The following is an 18,408-nucleotide window of genomic DNA, read 5'->3' on the forward strand; positions in this document are numbered from 1 at the left end:
TCAAACTGACCTTGTGGTCCAATGCTTTATCTCATAGAGCCACACCAGGACTCGTACTGTGGTAATAAGTTGCTGACATTTAAGAATCAGAAAACTTTAAATGACAATCTAGATTTCCTGTTTCTCTGGCTACCTGGCAGGTCTCCTAAGGGCCTGCGTTCTACATGGTAACAAACTGCAGAAGCTGAGTTGCCGTTTACACGGATTCTGACCAGTCTGGCTCTTCTTATGGCAAAGTCCAGATAAAAAGGGAAGCACTCCATGTACCCAGGTAACTGTTACCTGCTGGGGCCCTGGAAGCACCTGAGTTTACAACCCTGGTTTCCATCTGTCCTGACTGTAGATCTACTTTGGCTCCAAAGCCAAGTATTCCATCTACTGTTACTCTTCAATGAGCTACATCACAGCAAAGTTCACGCTCAAAGGTCAATTGCACCCTTAATTGTGATGGAATGGTGATTGATACGGCTTCCACTGAATTGACAGGTATAAATACAGACATTAGACATACATTGGAGATGTTGTGGGTTTGGTTCCAGACCTCCTCAGTGATACAAATATCACAATAAAGTGAGTTTCACCATTGTTTTCCTTCCCCGGTACATATAGAAATTATGTTTACATTATACTCAGTGTACAAGAACATGAAGAAAGTGTATGAAATATTGTGAGAATGATCAAAATGTGTCAACAAGACATGAAGTGAACACATGCTACTGGGAAAATAGTGCCAGCAGACTTGTTCAACACAGAGTTGTCACAAACCTATTTGTAAAACACACATTATCTGCAAAGTGCAATAAAGCAAAACTCAGTAAAATGAGGTAAGCTATAGTTGGATTTTCTGCAGTATTAACATTTTGAGGTGTTTTTTTTTTCCACCAGCATTTTTTTCTTTTTAAAATCTTGAACTTACAGAGTGACAAGAATAGAACAGTACAAAGAACTCCCATATACTTTTCACCCAAATTCTCTAGTTGTGGGTTTTTGTTTTTTTCTTCTAAATTTGTGTTTTTTCTCTCTCTTTGAATCACTGGACAGCAAGTTCTGGATACAATGTCTCTTTATTCCTAATTACTTTAGCATGTGTTTTCTAAAAATAATCTCCACCTTCTTATCTATAACCATAGTACAGTGATCAAATTTTAAATATTTAACATCGATGCAATACTCCTGTCTAATACATAGTTCACATTAATATTTCACTAGTTGTCCTAATAGAAAACCTCCAGTTTAGAACTATCGTAGGAATATTATAACCAACTATTGTCAATTGATACTAAACTGGTTGGCAAAGGTTTGATGAGAAACAGATTTCTACAGGCTAGACTTAGGGTATGTCCCCACAGACTGCATATCCTTTTCAGAGGGGAGAAAGGCAGACAGCACCGTATATGGATGATCGATGTTAGCCTCACCAAGCACAGGGCAAACCTGAGCCGTGTGCCTTTGAAGACATGACGTGAGGACAACACATCATTGCTGCAACACCGTTACCAAAGATGCAGTGGCTGCATGTGGCCCTGGGGGAGCATCAGACCCTCGCAAACTCAGGGCATTCTACAAACAACCTGGAGGTCAATACCGAGAAGGTAACAGAAGCCTGAGACACCACTCAATTATGCCCAACAAGTATCAGTCAGCTTGATGACTAATACTCAGAGACGTAGCAGTTACGTAATTGTGCAATTTGGCAGCTAAGCCATCATGGGATGGGATAGCCAATCGATTGTAAGGGGACTGCGGTGGGATGTAATGGATCGAATATTGCAATACTCAGCTCATAGTCTTGATTTAAGGACTATGGCACCTCTCATCTTCTAAGTGCCGTCAAGTCGGTTCCAACCCTTATATAGGGCTTCCGAGGAGCGGCTAGTGAGTTTGAACCATTGCCTGTGGTTCAAACTGACCTTGGGGTGGAGTGCTTATCGTACAGTGTCACACGAGGACTCCACTTTTTATCTCACAAGAAATAAAAGTAGAGAGATGCAAAGAACTAAGAAGAGAAGTACGAAGAACAAAGGGTCAGGAAACAGAGTGCATCCTTTGAAACTAGGTTCCCTATACTGAGACCCTCCTATACCGAGGGGAAGATTCCTGCCAAGACCCATGTAGATCTCCAAGGACTCCTGGGCCCACAGATGTTGAAAGGAGGCCAAGCTCTTCCTCCAGAGACAAGGATAGAGACAGAAAACCTCCCCCTAGAGCTGACACCCTGAAGGTGAACTTCCAGCTTCCTAAACTGTGAGAGAATCAATTTGTTGGTTAAAGCCATCCGCTTGTGGTATTTCTGCTAAACAGCACTAGACAATTTAGACAGCAAAGAGAAGGGCAGCTGTTCACAATGTGAGGTCCTGGCGTGAATCCAGGATCAGGGAACGATTGCTAAAGACGGTTTATCCTAAAAGACATGAGTGGAGCTTACAGAACTGCCAAACAATTGGAAGCAATCAAGACGTTTTTTCAATGGGTGAATGGATAAGCACCTAGTACATCCATACAATACTCACATGTGGTGATAAAAAGAAACGAGCTACCAAGCTACTGAAGAGCACAGACTCACTCTAAGTAACCGCATGCTGTTAGGTGAAACAAGTCAGTCAGATAGGGGCTGTACAGTATAACACCAACCACGTGACAGTCTGGAAAAGGCAAAGCTGTGGCGACAGGCCCCAGGTGCCAGGGGTTCAGGAAGAGCGGAAGACGGATACGCAGGCAGAGCCCAGGGTATCTTACTGTGATGGCAGACACGTGGCATTATGGCTTTCCAAATCTCACAGGCCTGTCTAACCCAAAGAGTCAAGCCTACGTTATGACCTTAGTTATGACCCTGTACAGACAGACCTTGGGAATAAGGAGGGTTTGGTTCCAGCGTGTCACACAAAGGTTTTGGGTTCCTGTTGTTGTTAAGTGCTGTCGAGTCGATTCCAACCCATAGCGACCCTGTATAGGGTTTCCAAGGAGTCGCTGGTGAGCTTGAACCACCGACCTTGCAGTTCAAACAGCTTTGCAGTCTGGGGCATTAACCCACAGCGCCACACCAGGCCTCCTAGTGCATGAGAAATAAAGACTACACTAGACTGTCCAAGGCTGTCAGCTGCTCCGTGGAAGAAATGTGAGGCTTTCTGCTCCTGCAGAGATTTACTGCCTTGGAAACCCTGTACAGAGCTGCTATGAGTTGAAACCAACTCGACAACACTTAACAACACCAACCTATTAGACTGTAATCTATGAAGTGTACAACAGCTTTATGAAAAAGTTTGAAATATTATGAGAATGGCAAAAACTGGATAAAGAGATGCAAAGTGAACCACGTGGTGATGGAAAAATTGTGTTAGCAAACCTTCAATTTGTAAAAACTGCAATATCTGTGGCATGCAGGAAAATGACATGTGCCTGGACCAAAAACTTTCTGGAAAATGGAATTAAAAGAGGACGGGATTTTTTCACACCCTTTTTTAAGACCCTTGTATTGGCCCATTTGTTTTAACGAAGGTACAAACCACATCAATGCAAGATGTGACCCTGTGACCCGGGGAGACAACGTCTCCATGGCTTATCTCTGTACTTACTGCCCAGGTTTTCTATAAACCTCACACTGTGCCCAAAAATAAAGGCCAGTTTTAAAAGTCATCAGTCTGGAACTTCAGACTTTTGTTATTTACGATTTTTTATTTTTATTTTTTAACCTGTCTTTTTTTTTTCAATGTGATTTGATGAGTGAGTTCAAGTGCCTGACCTGGGAGCAGGTATCCTCACCTCCCCAGGGCTGGGTTTCCTCTGAGGTAAGTAAGACGAGGACTACCTCAGTACCAGCCACGCCAGGTGACTGAGAAACACTGGTCCAGGGGAGGCTACAACTTCAGAAGCAGAGCCTCTGGGATTTGAATCTCAGGTCTGACAGGGCCCAAGCAGGACCTTCCAAGACAACTCTACATCTTGCCATACTTGTAATTCTAATTAACTAGTACTGACAACCCTAACTAGTACTTGCAGTTCTAATAAACTAACAGCGATTCCAGGAGAAGACTCTCGCCTTCATTTCTGGCCGATGCACCTGACACATAGCCATCACTCTTTGGTTGGAGGAGGCTTGCAGGTTGTTGTACTGCTCAACAGGCTTCAGCAGAACTTCTGACTAAGACTAGGAAGAAAGGTCTGGAGACACACACTTCTGAGCATCAGTCCATGAAAAGCCCTACGGCTCACAATGGTCCAATCTGTAACCGGTCACGGGCTTGGCACAGGGCCGGGTGGTGTACATAATAAGTAAGGTAGCCATGAGTTGGGCTGACTCAACAGTAGTGGGAAACAACACCATGAATGAACTCAGGCTCTTCCTTCCTCGGATACTCACTTGCGCTCCTGCTTATCCGTTGGCTTGTTGATCTCTCTGAAGATGTTTGACAGCACTCCGTCTGTCCAGTCCCGGGTGGAAGGATCCAGGATGCCGTAGAGTTCTATGACACTCACAGCTTTGGGGTTCAGGACGTACAGCTTTGTCAGCAGCCCAAGCCTAAATCAGAGAGATGCGTCAGCCGCGACAATAGGAGAATGATCTGACCGTCTGTGTGCGGAGTTGGTGTTACACTTGACTGAGGGTTTCAAGTCCAGTCCAAAATTCAAACCAGGTTCACAGTTACACTAAACATAACGGACCCATGATTCATTACAAACAGGGATTCCAACACAGACCGGATCTGAACTGAAAGGAGCTCTGCCTTCTGAAGGCAGCAGAAAGCTAATCTCATGTGACTTTCACACCCACGGATTCATAATGAAACCACTAATTACTCATGTAAACAGGGGCTTCCAAAACTCCGTGGTAAAATAACATTACCTTCTAGTTGTATCTTCCCACAAATCTTTTTGAAGCCCCTTCATGAATTACATGTTCATAACTATTGTTCTGTATTTTACAATTTGCATAAAATTTAAAACCAAACACAAACCCACCGCCATCAGGCTGATTATGACTCCAAGTGACCCTGGGGGACAGAGCGAAACTGACCCATGGGGTGCCCAAGACCACCATCTTTACAGAAGCAGCTGCCTCGCTTCTCCCTAATGGAGTGGCTGGTGGGTTTGAAGCACTGACCTCTAGGTTAGCAGCTGGGAGCTTAATCTCTGAGCCACCAGTGTTCTTCACCTGTGCAAATGTTTCCTGATTATTGGTGCATGGAACACAGTTCTCAAATACTCCATATCATAACTAGTCTAAGAACATGCAGATGATAATTTCATAGATACAAACATATAGGCATGTGATCGTTCTAGAAGTTACCAAACAAGGAATTAACCAGAGTCAAGAATGAGACGCAGGATGGCTGGGCATGGTCCACGGCCACCATCTACTGACGGCTTATACCCAAATCAGAACAAACGGCAATCACATAATCATAATCAATCAGATAATTTTATACAGTGGCACCGTGGGATAAACACTGGACTGCTAACGGTAAGACTGGCAGTTCAAACCCACCAGCTGCTTCCTCAGAAATCCTATGAAGGATCGCTATGGGTCAGAACCAACTCCACAGCACTTATACCAACAGCAATAACATCCAGAAACCGGGGCAGGTCAGTGTTCTGCACTTAGTCTAAATCAGCGTTCGTTAAATCAACAATGCAACAAGTAAAGACTGAGTTTGAAGGGGTGTTTGGACAGACTGACCCTGGCAAGAAATAAATCAGAACCGAGTGACACTGGGTGCTACTGCCACCGCCTCCCTGTGGAGATGCGCCCGCCATGGGGCCCACTCACTTGGTCTGGGCCTGGCACAGAGCATTGATGACCACGGACTTGCCCCCTCTGGTGGGCCCCACCACCATGGTCGTGTGACGTGTCAACATGGTCTCGAACATCTGAACCACTTTGTCCACCTATGGGGATGCATGGAGACAAGTGGTTACATCACATTAAAAACAAAACGAAGCACAAAAACAGCTTGGGTGAGGTATAATTCACATTCTCCGACAGCTCATCCACTCAGTGGAAAATTCCATGGTTTTCAGAATGTTCATAGCATGAGTAACCGTCACCAGGCCATGCTTGTGTTTGAGTCACTCCTGGGCCCTGTAGCGCTTAACGACCCCCGCCACAACGCTCAGCACACTTCCGATCGCCCTCTACCCTCGTCTACTTTCTGCCTCCTTGGATTTGCCTGTCCTGGACATTACACGGACATGGAATCGTACAGCACACCATCTCCTGTGACCAGCTTTGGTCACTCAGAATCATGTCTTCTAGGTCGGTACATGTTGCAGCAAGAATCAGAGCTCTGTTCCTTTTCATGGCTGAGTATTAGCCCACTAAGGAGTCAGGTATTAAGCTCTTGCTGCTCTCTGTAAGGCTGGTGGTTTGAAGTCCCCATCCATTCCATTAGAGAATGATTTATCAGTCAGCTCCCATTAAGATTATAGTCTTGGAAACCCTATGGGGCAGTTCTATTCTGTCAACAGGGCCACCATGAATCAGAAGCAATCTGAGGGCACACACCAGTAATGACAACACTATTTCGTTGAGTGACTTTATCCACCTCCCTTTCTCCTTTCATCTGCTGATGGACACTTGGGTTGTTTCCACATATGAGCAACTGCTAAGAGGGCCGCCATGAACACTAGTGAGCTAGTTTTGGAGTGGACATATTTTCACGTGTCCACTAGAGTGGAATGGCTGGGTCAGGTGGTAACTGAGGACCCTTCTGACTGTTTCCACAGTGGTTGCAAAATTAGACACAAGTTTATCAGTGGTTACCAGCGGCAAGGTGGGGGGTGGAAATGGAGAACCATTACTTGAGAGACACTGAGCTTCTGTCTGTGGGGGATGAAAAAGTGTTAGAAATGAATCATGGTGATAGTGGCACAGTGTGGTGAATGTCATTTATGTCACTAAATTGTACACTCAAAACTAGTAAAAATGGCAATATTTTTGTTATTCCCCACTAAATCTGCTAGTGTGGACTAGTCCAACTCAGAGACCCAACAGGACTGAGGAGAACCGCCCTGTAGAGTTTCCAAGGCTGTCAATCTTTACAAGAGCACACAATCTCATCTCACCCCTGAGGAGCAACTGGTGGGTTTAAACTGCTGACTTTGTGGTTAACAGCCAAGCACTTAGCTCTCTGTGACACCAGTGTTCTTCTTTTGGACATATACACACAGCACATATGTAAACAGCTATATACATGTATGTGGAGTCCTGGTGTGGCATTGTAGTGTAAGTGCAGGTCCATTAACCACAAGGTTAGTGGTTAAAATCCACCAACTATGCCTCAGAAACCTTATACAGTGTAGCTATGAGTTGGAACCAACTCGACAGCACTTACCACCAGTTTGCACGTATGAATATTTTTTTAACCACAATAATTTGTTTTAAATCCTACTCCAACAATATCTGATTAAATTTTATTAGCAATTGTGACTCTGGGGGAAAAGGGGGGCATAGAGAACAATCACCTGGTTGGGCTTCAAAAGAAGAGACCTGAGTCATCCAATGGCATCATGCCCTAAGATGTCCCTGAGACCCCTCCCGGCACCCTGGCTCACCTGCACAGGTAGGATGATGTAGCCATTGTCCTCCAGCACCTGTTCCACGGCATCATTGAAATCGGGGTAACGAACACGTGGGCAGTCCAGTCCAGGAAATAAATCAGAAATCAAGCCAAGGAAGAGAGGGACGTCTTCAAACACAAACTTGGGCAAGTTCATGTCTCGCAGAGCCCTCATCAGCACCACATCCTAGGAGAGATGGGACACGCTTGTTCTCACAGACGTTCCCACCGGGCTCTACCAGAGGCAAGTCGGGAAACCATCCTGTGAGAAGGATGGGAAGCATGGCAGTCTCCAAAGAAGAGCATGCATCTGCCAGCCGTGGAGCAGCATTCACTGAGCTGCACTGGGAAAAAACATTCTCTTCTTCTTGCAAAGAGGGAAAAAACAAAACCTCATGGTCATGCTCTAGTGAGAGGAGACAGCAGCCAGCACTGACCATGTTACTGGACTGAGGAGACTGAACCTGCCTGACCTTGAAGTAATGAAGTCCAACTCGAGGATAGCAATCATCATGAGTAAGAGAATAAATTAAGTCTGAACAACTCAATGAAGTGGCAGGCAAGACTTAATACTTGCATTGGGGACTGTTTGGTACGTCCATCCCAATATGTATTAAAGACACAAGCACCCAATGACCAGCCTGCGGACATCAGTGAACGGACCTACCTCCTGAAGTTCAGAGGAGCCCCTTTTCAGCTCACCAGCCATAACCAGCACCGACTTCAGGGCGCGGAGCCCAAAATCGTAATGATGTTGCTTGGAGAGTTGTTCCCGGGCCAGCTTGTACAAGACTGTCATCTTTTTGGCCAGAGTCTTTTGACAAAAGACAATATGGTATGGGGTGTTAAATAACATGGAAGCCACAGCATACTATCCTAGGAGAGGATGCAAGTGAGCAAACAGCAAGGTGCTGAAATGCAGCCACAGTAAATGAGCACATCCTCTCTATGAAGGTCAGAAACAGCAGAGTGGGGGTGGGAGGGTTATTAATGATGAAAAACTGGGAACCCATTTAAAGGAGTGCCTGCCTGGCCAAAATGTGAGCCCATGCCTAAAAAGCTATAGGAGATTGGAAGCACCGGAAATGAAGCATCAGGACACAACCCACTTTGAAATCACAGGGATCACACTTTGAAAACATGCTTCTCATTTCTGCTGAAGCAAACCACAGGCATGCCTCCCCCCTTCATGGTGCGTGGTGCAGACAGTGCATTGTGTACGAACTGAAGGGCTGTGGCAACCGTGCATTCAGCAAGTCTGCTGGCACCATATTTTCAAACAGTGTGTGCGTTCTGCATCCCATCTTGGCCATTCTCACAATACGTGTTTTCATCACGCTATTTACACACTAACAACCAACAGTCAAGAGTCAGTACTGCTTTCACACGCACTGGGAAACCAAATCATCCACGTGACTTGCTTTACTGCTACTTTTGTTGGGACTGAGCCAACGGGATCTCCCAGGTACGTCAGTATTAAAGTTCCTTCTGAAACCATTCCGAGGACCCGTCAAGAACTCAGAGCTTACTTGCTCAAGAGGTGGAGCGGACACTTTGGAAATGAAAGCTGTCAGTAAGAAGAGCCACCCACCCAAACTCCAAATCCTGACATGCCAGACAGAAGGAGCCTTTGTGTGTGCTTTTTAATGTTCCCGAAAAGCAAGCTAACTACCCTTTAAGATCAACGTATTGCCAATTTGGTACCTTTTCTTTTAACAGAAACTTCTGAAAAATGCATGTGCATACTTTTATATTAAACACACACAAAAGCCAGCCACTGCTGCTGATTCTAACTCCTAAGAACCCTAGAGTGGAATTGCTCCTTGGGGTTCCCAAGGTGGGTTAGAACCTCCAACCCTGAGGTTAGTAGTTCCACTTAACCCACTGTGCCACCAGGGCTCCTTAAGAGAAAGAGAGGATGTAAGGGAGAACTAGAAACCATAAGAGTGAGGACACAGAAACTGATGAAATCTGTACCTCAGGTACTGGCAGTGTACCAACACTGACTTCCTGGCTTTGACAATGTATAAAGTGACTTCAAAAGGGCATGGAAAAATTAGGTGACAAGATAATAGTATTTTTCCATGAACTTTTTGAAGCCTCCTCATATTATTATGGTTGTGTGAGGTATTCTGTCTTGTTGGGGGGAACTGGAGGAAAGGGACTCTGGAACTCTTTATTCTATTTATGCATCTTCTTGTGAGTCATAAATTGTTGTAAGAGAGACAGTGCTAGAGGCTGACCTTTAGGGCAGGTGGGGGCCTGGCAGCCACACGCATGCTCCACATTCACCTTTAGGGCGGGTGGGGGCCTGGCAGCCACATGCATGCTTCACCTTAACCTTTGGGGGGGTGGAGAGGGGTGGCCTGGCAGCCACACGCATGCTCCACATTCACCTTTGGGGGGGGTGGAGGGGTGGCATGGCAGCCACGCACATGCTCCACACTCACCTTGGCCCACAGGAAACCCTCCGAGAAAAGCATGATCTCACAGATTTGCTGCAGATCAGGCACGATCACGACCACAGGCCGAAAGAGGGCCTTCACCGACTCAGGCAGCTCGGTGCGGCCCGCATAGCCGGGGTTCATGGTGATGAAGATGCCCATCCGTGAGTCCAAGGAGATCTCCTGACCTTCAAACTGGACAACAGGAAGACAGGGAGGCTGTGGGCTAGCTGCAGACTCAGGAAGATGGCACCTTGGTCTCCCTTCCCTCTCCAAGTATCAAAGGCAGAGTCCTTTTGTTAAGGGCCAGGTCTGAGGGACTCAAGAGTGGACAAGTCTTAGGTGGCCCCAAACTCTCATCTAAGCCAAAGTCTCTCCACTGGGTAAAAGCTAACATCAGGGAAGATATTCAGACTGGAATGAGTTCAAGTCCTGCCACGTATCTGCTGTGTGACCCACAACAGCTTACCTAACCTCTCTGAGCCTTGGTTTTCTTTCCTGAAAAATCTACCCGGTAGCATGGCTGTCACAAATTACATGAGACAATATACACAGACCACCCAGCCCAACACTTTGCACAAAGCACATCTTCACTAGCGTTTGTTTCCTTTATGTTAGTCAGTTAATACAAACATAACTCCCACCATCATCATCCCCTTCCTTGGCCTGGGTGCCTGGACCTATTGGGGTTCCCTGTCCTAAAAAAACTGCACCTCAGCACCTTTCAAGAAACCGGTCTTCTTGCTTCCAGCTGTTCTAGGTGCCAACAAACTCAGGCATCTCTATACATGTGTAGCCTCTTTAGCCTGAAACTTACCCCTGTGGTGGCTTGTAGGTTACAGTGATATTGGACGCTACACTTCTAGTATTTCAGATACTAGCAGGGTCACCCATAGTGGATAGGTTTCAGTGGAGCTTCCAGAATAAGACAGACTAGGAAGAAAGGCTTGGCAATGTACTTTCTAGAGTTACCAATGAAGACTCAGGACATGGATGAACATTAATCTCCAGTATAGTGCTGGAGAATGAGCCCCCCCAAGGTGGAAGTTCCTCAAAGTACACAGTGGTCTCAAGCATGGATTCAACGACTGTCAGGCTCATACAGGACCGGGCAGGATTCTCATTCTGTTGGACGTGGGGTCACCAGGAGTCCGACCTGACTCCATGGCAGCTAACTACAACAACTGAGCCTCAATTGTACTTTCAGGACCTTGCTCTCTAGTACGACTCTGCTCCTTCCTTTCAGTTGCCCAGCGACTAGATGAAGGATGATTTTATATTGAAGGGGCACCGCTTGCCCCAGTGACCAGAGGGTAGCCTAACAAAGAGTCTACACTCAAGAGAATCCACAACACTCCCCAGGAGCCCTATAAGCCTACTCTCAAAAACACAGCTTCTAGAAAACGAACGTGTTTACAGGTTAAATGTCTCACCCATGGGAGCTGCAGTTTAGCCCTACAATTAGGTCTAATTCAAAAGAAGCATTTTTAACAATGTCCAGTGTACACAATCCCCTGACAAATGGTTCCAATGAATCTGGGGAGAAAGAAGGCAGGACACCATCGCTGACCCAAAACTGAATTTTGGCCCTGAGCCTTAAGAGGTAGGGTTTTGAAGGATGAATTCGAGTTTTTGGGTGAAGGGGAAGAATGGACAATTGCAGGAAGACCTATGGCATCACAGGTGTCTGCAGAGTGAGTGACGTGGAATGTCGCGAGTACAAGAGGTGCAGGGGCCCCCAGTGCAGGGAAATGGCCCAACCGTGCCCGTCTTTCTCGCCAAAAAAAAAAACACTTCTGGGCTGCCAAAATCATGCCACACAGTGGTGTTGCTCCAAATTTGGCTCCTGCTGCATCTGATGTAACTTAATGTGCGTTTCGCACACTTGAGTCTGTGCAAATATATTCAGTGGGGGATTTGGAGAGGTTGTTGTTAAATGTCATTGAGTCACTTCAGACTCATAGTGGCCCTGTACAGGGTTTACGAGGAGTGGCTGGTTTAAACAGATCTGGCAGTCCGGTGCATTAACTCAAAGCACCGTACCAGGACTTGGTGAATTCTCCAAAACTGCTAACCTTTGCTTTGTTTTTCTACTTTGATAATAACCTGAAACATCGCACTCATTAAAAAATAAGACAACAATTGTAGTTCACTGCGTGCTCTGCAATTGAAAGACATTTCTGATTGAGTGAAATTATTCTTTTTTTAACTGAGTTTGTCCTCAAATGTGGGAAGTAGTCAGGAGCATGCATACTTTTTCCTCAAAAGGAGGTCCTGAATATCATGGATGGATAACATGGTCACACCTGGCTTTTAATGACAAGTCATGTGTCTCGAACTAGTGTGAGGGCCTTGAACTACTCCAGTCTCTATGTCTCCAAGAGGATAGTCTTTCAGGGAGATGTGACCACCTCAGTTTGAGAACCAGTCTGACAAACTATCATCACAGAAACCTGGCTCTGGTATTTCACAGGTCCCTGGGGAATGTCCTGAGGAGCCTTACCTGGAAGGTGGTTAACTGGTGGATCAGAGCATTGCGGATTGTCTGAATCTGAGACGAAATCACCGAGAGCACAGAGGCATCAATGCGGTTAAATTCATCAAAGCAGCCCCACGCTCCACACTGGGCCAGGCCTGAGAAAATCTTCCCAACCGCCTAGGGGGAAAGAGATGCCCAGGCAGAGCGCTGTTGTCACTAACGCTGCAAGGGATGCGTTTGTGAGCAAACGGCATAAATCAAAGCAAATCACAAGACATTTAGAATGGCAGCAAAGCAGCCCGATACCCACCCAACTAAGATCTTTCTGGCAAGATCATGAATAAGATTTTAAGAATCAAGGATCTTCATGTGAAATTTGTCATTTCTGGCTTCTCTTGAGATATTAGAAAATCAGCAACACTGGACTCACTTCTCCATTGGCAGTAACTGGCCAAAACCAAATGTGGTGCCCTCTTCAGGCAGAGCTCAATGTGGCATCCCCTTTAGGTGGAGAAGTGGTGTTCTCCAGTTGGCCGAAGTTCCTACCCCTCTCTATTGTTTATGTTGATGGCGTCCCATTGACATTATCAACCTGACCCTTGTAGGCATTTAAGCTTGGGGTTCTTGCTTTACTAGTGAAACCATTATTTGAGTTCTAAGACCCTGGAAATGGAAGGTTTTCGACTGCATTCTTCCAACCACACCACATCATTTCACGGGCCATTGTGAGTTGAGCTGTCCTCCTGTCATGGACACTCTGAGCTCTCTGCCTAATGAGATCAGACCCAAAGTGACACAAAGCCTTACTTTGTAATCCATGCCTTCACCACAGTTGGTCACAACGCAGAGCAGGCCCAAGGCTTTGGCGAGGTCCTTGGTGGTCTCTGTTTTGCCAGTACCTGCAGGGCCAGCAGGAGCCCCACCCAGATACATAGACAGCGCCTGTTATGTGACAAGTACCAAACACATGTTCTCTGATTCATGTATGGAAACAGGTGTCATTCCCAAGTTTAGCACTTTGACAACAGGTAAGAAGCACACGTACACATGTGAGAGTACCAAGTTCACCCACCCTGGTTGGCCATCACCAGTTTAAACATTCCTTTTCTGTGACTTTCCACTGACTCCTACCAACCCCATTATTCAGGGACCAGTGGACTAGGCAACAAACTGGACACTGGTTCAGTGACTGTTGTGAGGACGACGCTTCAGTGGCACCAGAGAGGATGTCCACGGGCACACATACCTCTGTGCAATCAAGGGTTAGCCTTGCTCAGAGAAAGGTTTGGCCCTTAGTCAGTTGGACCATATGCCAGATAGTCTAGAAATGTGATTTCTAGTAGGAACCCTGGACCATGCAGTATCATCTTGGTGATGGCAACTACAGTCAGTCACAAGGTCCTCAGCCATATCTACAAGACCAAACCTCCAATAAAAACCCTGGACACCCAAGTGAGCTCCTGTGATTGGCAATACTCCATGCCTGTCATCACACATCATTGCAGGAAGAAGTACGTGCTACCTGCACAACCCCACAGGGAAGGGAACAACTGGACACTCCCCACCTGGCCTCTTTGGAACCCTATCCTGTGCACCTTTTCCCACTGCTGCTTTTGATCTGCATCTTTTCACTGTAATAAACGATTAATTGTGAGTCGTTTCAGCTTTGCTGGGTTCTGTAGCTCCTTCTAGTGAGTTACTGAAGCTGGTCTTGGGAGCCTCCCAACCCGGCCATTTCCCAAACCCAAACTGAGATGAAAATGGAGCCTCCTTTATGGAGCCAAGCAATGATACCCATTGCTACCACAATTACCGTAGGCATGCTTATAGAACAATGTGGACCCCAAGGTACATCATAACCACCTGAGTGAGAGTCAGGTAAATCCGGTCTGTGAGGGGGGTGATGACCAGCCTCCCGTTCAAGCCCATGTACTCGTAACCATAGCCGAAGGTTCCTGTGCACTGTCGGATGTTCAGTTCATCTGGTTCTCGGTCCCAGTAAAACCGGAGCTGGCTCTCCCATTCAAACTCACGGGCTTCGAGAATGCTACAGTAAGGTGAGAAACCGGGGAAGAGAGCAGAGGGAGGGAGTGTGATGACAGAGACAGCAGGTGTGAAGGTGGGTGGGGGATGGCGGAGAGAGGCCCAAGAACAACAAAGAACATTTCAGGAAGGTCCTCACCTGCCTCTTATGAAAGAGTCTACTATATCTCTGGCGTGCACATCGATGATGAGAACCGTGTTGTATTTCTTCCTGTCATTTTTGCTCAAGGGCATAGTGATCCGAGTTACCAACTCATCGATTTGGTGGTGCATTTTCTTGCCATAGTTCTTCATGGCCTGCGTTTCCCCTTCCTTCACTTTGCGGAAGACGTCTTCCACCTCCCAGGTCCACCACACCTGGCTTGCGGCCAGCACCACCATGCCTTGGTACAAGAGCATCCAGTCGACTCTGCACAGAAGCAGACTTTTAAGAAACGCTTTCCAGGGAATGGAAGCAAAAATAGTCCCATTAAGAATTTGTTTCTCTATAAAATTACAGGACTTTGTTTTTGACAATGGATTCTTAGCTGTGATACCAAACGCACAAGCATATAAAAGACAGAACAGACAAATTGGACTTCTTCATTAGAATAAAAAACTCTGTGCAGCCATGTACCTCTCAGGAAACTGAAGAGACAACTTATAGGTTGGGAGAAAATATTTAGAAACCATATATCTGATAATATCCAGAATACATTCTTTATAGAACTCCTGTAACTCATAGACCAAAAGATACCATTCCAATTTAACAATGGGCAAGGGACTTGAATACACATCTCTCCAAAGAAGTTACAAAAATGGCCAATTAGCACAGGAAAAGATGCTCAGTGTCATTAGTCCTTAGAGGAACGCAAGTGAAAACTACAATGAGATACCACTTCTTAACAACTGCTGTTGTTGTTGTTGTTAAGTGCTGTCCAGTCGATTCCAACCTGGAGTGACCCAGTATAAGGTTTCCAAAGAGCAACTGGTGAACATGAACCACCAGCCTTGCAGTTCAAACGACTTTGCAGTCTGACAGTAGCCCACAGTGCCACACCAGGACTCTCTCTCTTTTTATTTATATTTTTTTTTACCAGGACTCTCTTAACAACTAGGATGGCTATAATCAGATAAAGAGAAAATAACACCCTCTTTGTTGTCGAGGATGAAGACAGTGGAAACCTCACTCATTGCTGGGATAAATATAAAATGGTGCGGCCAGAGAGCTAACACAAAGCTGACAAAGATCCAAAAGATGGTGCTAAAAAGGCTAACAAGGATGGGTCTTGCATACAACAAACCTTGTTGCTGTTGTCACGTGCTGTCAAGTTAGTTCTGACTCAGTGATCCTCAGTACAAAACAAGGAAACAGTGCCTGCCCCTGCATCATCCTCACAACCTTTGGTATGTTTCAGTGCACGGTTACAGCTATTGTGTCGATCCTTCTCTTTAAGGGTCTTCCTCTTTTTTGCTGACCCTCTACTTTACTAAATATAATGTCTTTCTCCAGGAATTAGTTCCTCCTCAAGGCATGTCCAAAGTCAGCGAGACAAAGTCTCGCCATCCTCCCACTTCCAAGCAGCATTCTAGCTGTACTTCCTCCAAATTGAGTTTGTTCTTCTGCCAATTCTTCAACCATAAACACACCAATTCTTCTTCAGTCTTCCTTATTCAATTCCCAGCTTTGTTGTGCATATAAAGTTATTGAAAATACCATGGTGACTGGGTCTATTCTTCCAAGTAACATCTTTGCTTTTTAACACTTTAAAAAGACATTGTTTAGAAGGTGGGGCTTGATGGCGGCTAGTATGGAGGTGCAGTGAAGTTAGCCATCAGCCATACCACAGAATACCAGGCAGAGCAGATCAAGGGCAGAGCTCCAAAACTCAGAACCACATAGGTACGAATATTTTAAAAGTTTAAAGGCTTATAGCTAGTGGAACTTGAAGCAGCAGTAAGAAATCGAGTACTTTTGAATCGGCTAGGGTCGGTGGCCTGGAGCCGACAACTTGGGTGAGACTAAATGGCACGACCAAGCCAGCTAACAAACACACCACGGAAAAATGCCGCGGGAACCTCAGAGCAAAGCTGGACAATGCACTTTGTCAGTTTTACTTTGTTATGATTTTCTTTTTATTTGATATGTGTTCATTTCCCCCTGACCCCCACTGTTTGCACACCTCCATTCTGGTGACTAGAGGGGGTGTTTGAGCAAGTGGACACCTCCCACCATCACCAATGGTGGGTTCTTCTGCCATGCATGCAAACAGATACTCTCAGCCGTGAATTGTTTGTTTGTTTGTTTTTAAATACGGGAAAGGACAGGACAGAGGTGTAAAAAGGGAAAGAGAGTTTAAAAACAAAACAGGCTGAAAATTAAATTAAATCCTGAGATACAGCATAACAAACAACAGTGGCATCTTGAAATCTCTCAGGAAGCATTGAAGGCAAGAAGCTGAAGAGAGGACATTAAAGTCATACTCGTATTAGGCTACAGAATTTTTCTTTTTCCTTCTCTCCCTCTTCTCCCTTTTCTGTGATTATAGACTACAGTATTCAGTCTAGTTTTGTTTTTTGTTGGTGGTGGTGGTTGTTTTTTTACTTCTTCTTCTTGGGTTTTTTTTTTGTTGTTTGTTTGTTTTTGCTGTTCTATGTTCCCCCTTCTACCTTTGGGGGACTCTTTCCCTATATTACCCAAGAAGAGACAGCAACTGCTGCCATACAGTCAAGCTACAATCACACTCTATAAATCACCAAAACCCAGTCAAGAACAAATACCAACTGCTATATACCAGGGAGGCAGACAACACCTGTGAAAGTTACTCTGAGTTAAACAATAAGAAGACGGAAAAGGGAAGCTCACATCCTGATCACATCTTCCTGGAAGTAATTAGAAAGCATAAAAAATACCAAAACACATACTAAATTAAGTACTGAGGCCACAGATAAACACTAAGCATGTCCAAGAAGCAAAAGCAGATGACCATATCAGCACATGTCCAGAAACAAGATAAAATGTCTGAGACAAATGACCTAGAGGTAGACCTGGACTCCATTCTGGAAGGAGGGCAGGCCTTGAAAATGCCTGAGAAGGAATTCAGAAAAATGATTATAAAATGTTTCAAAACACTTGATAATGAAGTTCAGAAAAATAGGAAGAAATCAGGAAAGCGCTACAGTAACAATCAAATAAGATAGATATAGCATTGGAAACAACTCAAAACCTACAGAAAGAGGTCCAAACTATCAATAATAGAATATCAGATATACACAACACTCTGAAAGGGCAAAGAAGTAGATGAGAAGAGATGAAAGGCAAACCAGTGAGCTGGAAGACAAATCTCTCAATAACACTAAGATAGAAGAGCAAACAGAAAAAATGATAAAAAAAATATCTGAAGAAGGTCTAAGATTCATGTTGGACAACATGAAAAGGAATAGCTTAAGAATTATTGGCATTCCAGAGCAAGAAGAATCACACAAGTCCACAGAGGAAGTAACTGAAGAACTTCTGGAAGAAAATTTCTCTAACATCCTGAAAAGTGAAAAGATAAACATTCAAGAAACTATACGAACCCCAGCAAGGATAGACCCCAAAAGAACATCACTGAGACATATCATAATCAAGCTCTCCAAATTCAAAGATAAGGAGACACTCCTGAAAGCAGCTAGGGAAAATAGAAGTGTTACATGCAAAGGCAAGTAAGTCAGATTAAGCTCGGATCTCTCAGCAGAAACCATGCAAGCAAGAAGGCAATGGAGAGACATCTATAAAACCTTGAAACAAACAAAAAAAAAAACCTGCCAACCAAGAATCCTTTATCCAGCAAAGCTATCAATCAAATACAATGGTATAATCAAAACAGTCCAGGATAAATAGAAGCTAAGGGATTTTGCCAAAGCCAAC

The 18,408-nt window shown here is 45.1% G+C and overlaps 1 protein-coding gene across 1 annotated transcript in view; it reads right to left on the reverse strand.

The window, feature by feature from the left end:
- The window catches only part of DNAH10 (dynein, axonemal, heavy chain 10), a 210,003-nt gene that overhangs the window by 69,532 nt on the left and 122,063 nt on the right, over positions 1-18,408 (reverse strand). Inside the window, exons 29-37 of the mRNA XM_006865476.1 lie at positions 14,659-14,928; positions 14,340-14,523; positions 13,284-13,418; positions 12,501-12,653; positions 10,004-10,192; positions 8,221-8,367; positions 7,549-7,740; positions 5,765-5,883; positions 4,358-4,516 (exon numbers count right to left, since the gene is read on the reverse strand). Of these exons, the coding sequence (XP_006865538.1) occupies positions 4,358-4,516; positions 5,765-5,883; positions 7,549-7,740; positions 8,221-8,367; positions 10,004-10,192; positions 12,501-12,653; positions 13,284-13,418; positions 14,340-14,523; positions 14,659-14,928 (1,548 nt within the window). The remainder of the gene's footprint in view (positions 1-4,357; positions 4,517-5,764; positions 5,884-7,548; positions 7,741-8,220; positions 8,368-10,003; positions 10,193-12,500; positions 12,654-13,283; positions 13,419-14,339; positions 14,524-14,658; positions 14,929-18,408) is intronic.

The sequence above is a fragment of the Chrysochloris asiatica genome, unplaced genomic scaffold (assembly GCF_000296735.1).
Source record: "Chrysochloris asiatica unplaced genomic scaffold, ChrAsi1.0 scaffold00078, whole genome shotgun sequence".
Taxonomy (NCBI): domain Eukaryota; kingdom Metazoa; phylum Chordata; class Mammalia; order Afrosoricida; family Chrysochloridae; genus Chrysochloris; species Chrysochloris asiatica.